At 32.9% G+C, this 9,270-nt stretch overlaps 1 protein-coding gene across 2 annotated transcripts; it reads left to right on the top strand.

Moving 5' to 3' along the window:
- The first annotated feature begins 610 nt into the window (after positions 1-610).
- LOC109238513 (riboflavin synthase) lies at positions 611-4,564 on the top strand. 2 transcript variants are annotated; one of them, XM_019404987.1, is made up of 2 exons: positions 611-1,540; positions 4,035-4,564. In XM_019404987.1, exon 1 carries the CDS (start codon positions 686-688, stop codon positions 1,532-1,534), a length of 849 nt encoding a protein of 282 aa, XP_019260532.1. In that variant the 5' UTR covers positions 611-685; the 3' UTR covers positions 1,535-1,540; positions 4,035-4,564. The 2 variants fall into 2 exon arrangements, with proteins under 2 accessions (XP_019260532.1, XP_019260533.1); XM_019404988.1 differs by lacking the exon at positions 4,035-4,564 and adding an exon at positions 3,202-3,218.
- Positions 4,565-9,270: the final 4,706 nt, after the last annotated feature.

The raw sequence follows: 9,270 nt of genomic DNA, 5'->3' as shown, positions 1-9,270 counted from the left end.
AAGCTCTCACTATTCATTATAGTAATACAAATTGTCTAACAAATAATAGCCATAAAATTGGGGCCTTCAATGAGGGGGAGCTAAAGCAATTGCTTTAGTGGCCTCCCCGGGAGCCGGCACCGGGTGTGGGTATATCTCTACGTGTTTGGGGTTGCTTGGAGCTGCATTTCTGTGGCGAGGTAGCCACGTGATAAGTTTGCTAATCTAACTAACTCGAGATTAATTAATATAATCGTGGGAAAAAGGTTCAAATTTGCTCTTATTCTTTGCGAGAAGGTCTCACTTTACCCTCAAGTCTGCTCATCTACGTTCCCGTAGTTAGCAAGAAGGGCATTTTCGAGCCAAAATCATAATAGCAAGGACATAACAAAACCAAACTTATACCTTCTAGCAAAGTAGAAGGATAAATTAAATATTTTTCCAATTTGTTATACATCATGATTCATGCGTTAAGCTTTAATACAATGGACAAATACAGGAGCAAGATATATATTTTATAGAGAGGAAATGATTTGAAACACACAAATAATTTCATAAAAATAAGTTAAGCTCTAATACTAATGGAAAACTAAAGGGTAAAACATGCAACATGCCATTTCATAGTTGAGAATAATTTTATACTTAAAAAATCTCTTACTATAACTATCCCATCGAAAGCTGAGAAAACTTGAACCGGAAAGAGCAAATGGCAACAGTTTCATCCTCAGTCGCTTCTCTTTCCAAGCCCTTAAACCCATCTATCTCATCCACCGGAAACCCTACCATCTTCAATCTATTGAATCCTCAGCTCAATCGAGCAAAATCCCCACAAACCCTATCTCTCAAATCTCCTTCAATTTCTCATCTTTTTATCAAGCCTCTAAAAGCTCAACAATCTCGCATTTCTTCTACCCCAATCACCTCCCTTTTTACCGGTATAGTTGAAGAAATCGGCCAAATCAAGCAACTGGGTTATGATAAACCCGACAGTTTCACCATGAAAATTAAAGCTAACCTCATTCTTGAAGACATCAATCTCGGCGACAGTATTTCCGTCAATGGAACTTGTCTCACGGTCGCTTATTTCGACAAACAGTTGTCGGAATTCAGTGTTGGATTGGCTCCAGAAACGCTGAGGAAGACTTCTCTGATCGAATTGGAACAAGGGTCTCTGGTGAATTTGGAAAGGGCTTTGATGCCTAGTACTAGAATGGGAGGTCACTTTGTGCAGGGCCACGTTGATGGGACCGGCCAGATTGTTGAGCTCAAACCTGAAGGAGATTCTCTGTGGGTAAAAGTTAAGACTTCGAAAGAAATTTTGAGGTACATTGTGCCTAAAGGATTTATTGCTGTGGATGGGACTAGTTTGACTGTAGTAGATGTGTTTGAAGAAGAATACTGTTTTAACTTCATGTTGGTGGCTTACACTCAGCAAAATGTGGTCATTCCGATGAAGAAAGTGGGACAGAAGGTTAATCTTGAGGTGGATATACTGGGGAAGTATGTGGAGAGGCTTCTTAGTAGTGGCTTTGTCAATGCCATCAAATCTTCATGAAAAAAGGTTGTTTCTTTGTGCTGCATTTTATCTTTGTAACTTTCTGCCTTTTGCAAATTTTGGAATAGTGTTTCAGTGAAATAAAAATAAACAATATCACCTGGCTTGGACTTTGGTCAGAGCAAATGTGTCTGAACTTTTATCTGCTGAAGTTTATATAGTGTAAGCGCCAATGAAAAGAGTGCCACTTTTTAGTTGCATGCTAAGGTTGTACAAGTCTTTATAGTACTAAAGAGTTGTGAAATCTTGTTCAGGATTGAGATTGCTCATGCTGAGTTTGTTTATTTTGTAATGTGAAGGGTTATTGATCACAGTGCTAGCAGGTTAAACTATTAATTGATAATTGCAGTTCAACGAATTGTAATTGCATTGATAGCAGGCTTCAATCATCGGTTGTCTCAATTAAGTTGCTTCAGTCTAGTTACATTCTCTTAAAAGCAGTTCCACTTAATAGCAAACATGTCGAAGCATGGATTCTGACAAGTTGAGTTGTGTCCAGATACTTGGAACATTTTAGAAATTTGGTGAAGAAAGTGCACACGTTGTGTGATTTCATGGTGTCAAACATGTCTGATACAAGATTTTTATCCTGTATAAGTTTTTTTTTCTTTGATGAGAAAAGTAGAAGTTTTATCAGTAAGTACCAAAAAGGTACTGTAATGGTACAAGAGAAAGGATCATCTCCTTCTACAGATTGAAGGAGTACATAAGTTCAAATAAAGATTCAAATTCAGTAACAATACTTTCTTTACCGTATACACTAATATAAAAGACTATTAAGACATTTGCACTTCACAGAAGATATATGCTCTTTCCTACTAGAGAAGCATCTGTTATTTCTCTCAAGCCAAATGCACCAAAAATGCCTATAAGAAATGCATACCATAGTGTCTGCTGCCATTTTAGATGATCTGCCCTCTCCAACTGCTCAAGGTTTGCTGAATGCTTCCAGGAATAACCCATTGAACTCCAAAAGTTCTCAAAAAAGTAGACCACGGCTTTGTTTTCTGATTATCTTTTCAGGGGACTACCTGAAGTTCTTATTAGACTGATCACACAGGAGGTAGTTTGTAGTTGTACCTTGAGGCCTAAGTTAGCAAGGAAACTAGAGGAACTTAATTTCTATCCTTAGTCTAGTTCTGGCAAGAAAATGTAGATGAGTAGGCAGAGGAGTCTTGAGATTGGGATCTTGTCCAATCTCTGTTTCAAATTTTGATCTTGTACATATTTGCTCATTGGTAAATAATATACTTTACGTACCTCAAAAAAAGAAAGACGATGGCTGCCAACTGTACTTACAATGTAATAAAAGATGACAAACAGATTTTAATGCTTCTTTACACATATAACATCTGTTGAAAATATTAAAGCCCCTCTTCTGTAGGTTAACCTGAGTGATGCATTGTGCGCTGCAATCCATGTGAAACATGCTGCCCTGGGTGATGCATTAGTCTTCCAAATAATTTTTCCTGGCCAGCATTCAATATATTTTCCCATATCTTTTAGATAGTTTTGTAACAAGCCTTCACAGTGAATCTGCCACCTTTTCCACCTTTCCAAACCAAGAAATCACCTACATTTTCTTCAAGGTTAACATGTATCAGCATCACAAGTAACTCATTGATTGAGTCGAGTTCCCAGTCGTTAAGGTTTCTTCTTAAGTGCAGGTTCCAGCCACTAGTGGAAATTCCTTATAGCTGGCAACTTCATAATACCTGGAAAAATCTCGTCCAGTGGTAATTGTCCAACCTTGATTAGTCTACTTTTTTTATCTTACAACCATTACTTTTAGGCTATTTGCTGCAGCATGTAGCTATGTGAATATAGAGTTGGTTACATTGTAGCATGAGAGCTTTTATGTAGTTTTAGCATATTTGAAGCTTCGTTTTTCTTCTTTTCCCTGGGATTGGCATTTTGAGTTTTTTTTTTCTGTAGAAGAATTTGGTCTAATAGGGGAAGACTATTGTCTTGAATGCTAGTTATGATTCAATAGGCAACCAGAAAATGTGTTGTTAATATGTGACTTTGAGAATTAGATTTTTGATATCTGTGATATTTCCACGATTTCCTGACTTTTTGTCTTCCATTATCTTCGGATGTTTGTAAATAGGCGTTAGAGTTAAATCGAATTTTACCAACATAAATAGTGAACTGATACTTTGCATAGTCAAAATTTGTGCAGTTTATTTCTTCTGTCTTGGAAAGATATTTCAACTTGGCCTTCTGCTAAGAGTTTTGCAGATTCCCTTTCTTCTTCCTTCTAGTTTAATTCCTATGTAACCTAGTCCTCCTATGAACCTATCCCCGCCTAAAGGATGAAAGATTACAACTATAAATTAAAGGCTGTATTCGAGCAAGCTCTTAGCTCTCATCATGAGTGAGAGGCATTGATGCAAGAGAATGCCGGCTAGTCTTTACTTACACAGAAGAATAAGATGGATAGAGGACTTGTACTGTGCATGTTTAACCTTTTGTTTCATTTCCTCGCTGTTACTTCTAGGTCCAATGTTCATTTGGCTGGCTAGAATTGAGGAGTCATTTTGTTCTTGTGCTCGACAAGAATAAAACATCATGCTGGTTTTTCTTGTTGCTTCGGGAATTATTGCGAGAATTCACAGGGATAAAATAATCAGCCAAGAGGAGCAATAAATTTTACATGTAGGTGCATGCGCATGCACCCAGTAGGTGTTTCATGCACAAGATAATGTATGCCAACTACCAATATTAAGGTAAAAACTTGCTGCATCATTTGTGGCCGTGCTTCAAAGGACTTATTTGTAATCAATATTTCTGTTCCTCGCTCAGTTGATCCTGTTATAAACTATTTCTGAAATGGCCACAAAGCAGTGTTGTCAAAGGCGCGCTCAAGTCCTGAAAAGACTCAGAACATGTTGAGCTCTTTGCCTCGCTTAGCGGGCGCTTCAGTGTCGTCATCAAAGCTCTAAAGCATACTTTTCCTTGCCAATGAGCGTAGTCCTGTAAAGACAACACTAAACAATTGATATTTTATGTTATCGTAATATTTTTTAATTTCTTTGTTCATATATTTTTTTATTCACACTTATAACTATTAATCTTGGATTACACATATATATTAGTATTTTTTTTTTCTCCATTTGTGCTTATTTTTATTAAAGCCCTCATTTTTTTGCGCTTAAAACCCTAATGGACCTTAGAGCTTTTTTGCGCTTTTTGTCTTTGATAACATTGCCACAAAGAATACTAGGTTTGTGTCACAGTAGACGATGATTTTGTGGTTCAAGTGAAGGGGAGAAAAGAAAGAAAAGGAAAAGTTTAGCATATTGCTTTACCTCTTTTCGCGTTTGACTTGTGTTTCTTTTAGCTTGAAGCTTTTCACATATGTTTAGTGGTGGTAATAAACATCTATTTCAGTGCGCATGTAGGACGGAAGTGAACAGGCCCCAATAACAATTGTTTAACCAACAGGGAAGAGGAGGAGCTTAGTTGAAGAACATTTTGATAGGAAGTCTTAGTAGGTCTACCTAGTGCTTAGTTGGATTTGTTAATATCAGGTACAAGATGATTACACTTATAAAAGAGAGAAAACTGTGTAAGTTTTTAAGTGATGGCAGGGTGCCACTTTTGCTGATAGGAAACGGAGAGACTTGACACTCTTCTTATCCTTGAAAAAATGTTCATCCTATTAGTGTCCAACTTTCTATCTTTTCAATTGCCTTATGACCGTGATCTTTCCTTAATAAAAATGGATGGTGGTAATTAAGTGATTCAGATATCATATGCCAATATAACTGTTTTGTGCCTTTTGAATGACATTTCATTTTCTATTTTATAGTCAAACTTCTGTAAACGTGTTTCATGTCAATTGTTGGCTAGATAGATGGAAGCTGATTCCGAGCTAGCGCTTGGACATAGATTTGATTGAAACTTGAAAAAAGAGTTTTTGAAGTTGTGTTGAAAAATAATTTTTGAAAGTTGAAGTTGTATTTGAACATGCCTTTTATTTAAAGAAAGGTTGATGTTTTGTGAGTGAAAGAAAAATTTTCACCCAAAAAAAGCCCCGAACCAATTTTTGAATTTTTTTCCCCAAAGCATGATCATATTTCATAAATAAATAATATTTTCAATTTTTTTTTTTTTTTTAGAAAAACCGAAGCCAAAATCTATGACCAAACGGGGGAAAATGTGTAGAAGTGTTTGGCTCTTGAGAGAGGCGTTTTCTTCCCTTTTTTTTGGTGGCTCATTTACTTACGTTTTTCCCACACTAACAGTTAACACGATTGCTTTTGGTGTAATTTTTCTTTCCTGAATTGATTAGTTATATATAAGGTTGACTAACTTTTAGAAAATGTATGTATATCCATTCATTTTTAATATATACTAGTATTAGGACTCGCTCGATACGCGGATAATTTGACGAAATATTAATCTTATAAAATTATGATCTAATATATCATATTATTTTAATAAATATTAGTTACTATTTTATTATTTAATGTAGTGTACATAAATATAATAAAATCTATACAGAATCAAATAATACAAAGCATTATCGTAATCAAATAAATTGTTTATTCCTTGTTTATTCTGTATTAACTTAGCAAGTAATACACACACTAATGTAATTTTTTATTAATTTTTTAATTGGCTTATTTTTATAGTACTTCTCTTTTAGTAGAACATACGTATATATTTTCTTATTCTGGAAATATATATTTTTATACTTATATTATACTGTTTAAAATTCTTTAATTGTCTAAATTTATCAATAATTATTTATTTATATGATGTTTATTAATTAATTCAAAATATGAATGTTATAAAATTATCTTTATTCACCTCTTTTCGTACATTCATTTCTACTATAATACAAAATTAGTATTCTCATTTTATATTTACTGAAAATTTAAATAATATCATTTTTTTTACTGAATTATAGTTTTGAATTCATCAAAAGTATAAAGAGATAAGCCTTTTATTATTTTAATAGAAAACGTACTAATATTTTTAATAATTAATAAAATATGTTTTATATATATAATATATTATCTTATGTATAATATCCTAATAGTTTCTTTATATTTTTGTATTTCTCATTATGAAATTATGAGTTCTATTTATTAATTTATTAAGTAAATTTTCCTACATGAGAAATTTAATTAGTATATGTATTTTTATGATGTCATTTGATTTTCTTAATGTTCTTCATTTATGACTATTTGTTTATTATGATTTTAGTTATCTGTATATGTACGACTTTTCTCATAATAATTCTAATTATTTTTATAAGTCTTATATGTACGACTTTTCTCATATATATATATATATATATATATATATATATATATATATATATATATATATATATATATATATATAATCCCCAATTTAAATGAGTAGAATATTTTTTTGTATTTTTATTTTTATTGATAATTATAAGATATCTATATTTATTAATTCAAGTAGTGTAACCAATTCATTCAAAATTTAAAGTTCAAAAAATAAATTAGTTAGAAAAGTAATTTGTTTTATCTTAACAATGCCACTTGGTTTTTTATGGTTAAGACACTTTTCTTAATGTAGTGCTTTTGCTTCTTCTATTCTATATAGATAGATATAGATTGATGGTTGACAACTTCTAAAAAGTGTATGTAATACAAGTTTAAGTATCCATTGTGAAAAAATAGGAGTAATAGTTATTATGGAATTCTCAATTTACTGGTTTAAACATCTATGATCCGTCTTTAGTTCTAATATACTTGTTTCCTGTCATAATTGACGACGAATTTTTGTTGAAATTAATTCTTTGATTCCTTGCACTAAAGTTAACTGTACCCAATTGAGGGATTACGTTACTTCAGTTAAAATAGCACGGGCTACAAGTTTTCGGACCGGTCATTCAAAAATAGTCAGCGTTTGCCAAGTCATTAAAAATAGCCACTATTTTGCTGCAACATAGACCGGTCCAGCATAATATACTGGAGTTCGGTGCACCTGTGTATGAACTTCCAGCATATTATGCTGGACCGGTATACTTTGCTGGCTCCAGTATAATATACAGGAGATCCAGTATATTATGCAGGAGTATTTTCCGGATTTTGAATAGTGTTTTCATTCAAAATTATCTTTACATGAAAAACAGCTAAATTTCGATAACTTTAAAACTGTGACTATTTTTGAATGATCACTTATAAATCTAGCTATTTTTGAATTTCTCCAGTTACTTCATCGACTTACCAGGAGGTCAAAGTTCTGTTCAAAGTGAGAAATATCAAAAGGTTTACATATGAAATAAAATAAACTAACCAAATAAAGCATCAAATCAACTTGTGTTTACCAATATCTGTATTTCTACTTTATATTAAACCTAGGGTAAATTTCTTCAGACGAAAAATAGAAGTAATAGTCCTATATAAAAATAAGTCGCATACATGTCACTAAACTTAGAATCCGAAACTACATAAGTAATAAATCGGAGAAGAGATTTAGGAGAAAAATTTCTATACAACATAATATGTCATACGTATGTTACATTTATTGGAGCCTTACATTTTAATTCACATACAATATAGCAATATAATATAGACATTAAGAACTACGGAACATAAGCAATGCATTAAAATATATACTATTATAAATAGATTAATAGAGTTTGTGATATTAATTTTTAGAATAAGGATTTAGATGTATTCATATCACAGTTTTTAATTTTCATTTGTATAAAGAAAGTTTCTGCACACTTTTATGTTTCATTCACAAAAATGAGCATAATTTCCCAGACAACAACAATAAGTGTTTGACATTATCATACATCTGATCTTAATATAAAACTTGTTATGATGTATAAAATTATTGAGATTAAACAAGTTATTAGTATGTGACAGACAACAACGTTTCATATTCAATAATAAAAGAAATGACATTTGCTATACATTTTTTCACCTTGAATAGTAGAAAGCTAGTCAATCGTATCAGCATCATCTAAAAGCAAATCTAGAATCTATTACTCCAATTCCGAAATTTTGGCCAAACTAAAAGGAGTACTACTACTTTTCATGGCCAATTGTTAGTCACATCATTTGCCCTTTAATTGATGTCGTCAAATCAAAAGAGTGGTTGACGAGGAAGTGGACGTGTCACATGTGTTAAGATTGGAATTATTTATCTAGTGGCTATTTTTGTAATTGTGGCTATGGCTACTATTGTAACGGGTTAGTTAGGTTGTTAGCTGTCCAGTTTTTAGTTAGTGTTCCGATTTTTAGTTAGTATTTTGTTTAGGCGGTGACAAGCGCCAGCTATGCAATACAGCATCTACTATATATGTTTGAGTAGGATTAGCATTTTCAATTCTAATGAGAAAACTTCCCAAAATCTGAGTTCTCCTCGAAGCTTCTATTTTCTCTCTACATTTCACAGCTTTCAGCCATGGCAGTTGAGCTCGAGCTCAATCATTGCTCATCAACTCTTCGTTCTTCACATGGTATCAGAGCGTAGGATTTATGTTCTGAGGTAATTCACGATTCTCTCCTCATCCTATCTTCAATCCTAAGTTGAAATTTCTAGGTTTCTTCGAAGTCGTTAGTCTGCTTGAAATTTTTTAGTCGAAACTGCTATAGTCAGTCCGATCTCGTCTATTGGCAACAAATTTGTTAACATTCTCAACTTGTGTTCTTCGCGAAGCAATTGCATCTGCCGAATTTCATTCCTTATTTTTGAATCGTGGTCAAATTAATTGAGATTTCCGATCTAAACAAATA

This window comes from Nicotiana attenuata, unplaced genomic scaffold, assembly GCF_001879085.1.
Source record: "Nicotiana attenuata strain UT unplaced genomic scaffold, NIATTr2, whole genome shotgun sequence".
Lineage (NCBI taxonomy): Eukaryota > Viridiplantae > Streptophyta > Magnoliopsida > Solanales > Solanaceae > Nicotiana > Nicotiana attenuata.
Note: the sequence above shows the minus strand (reverse complement) of the source record. Positions and strands in the feature narration are given on the sequence as shown.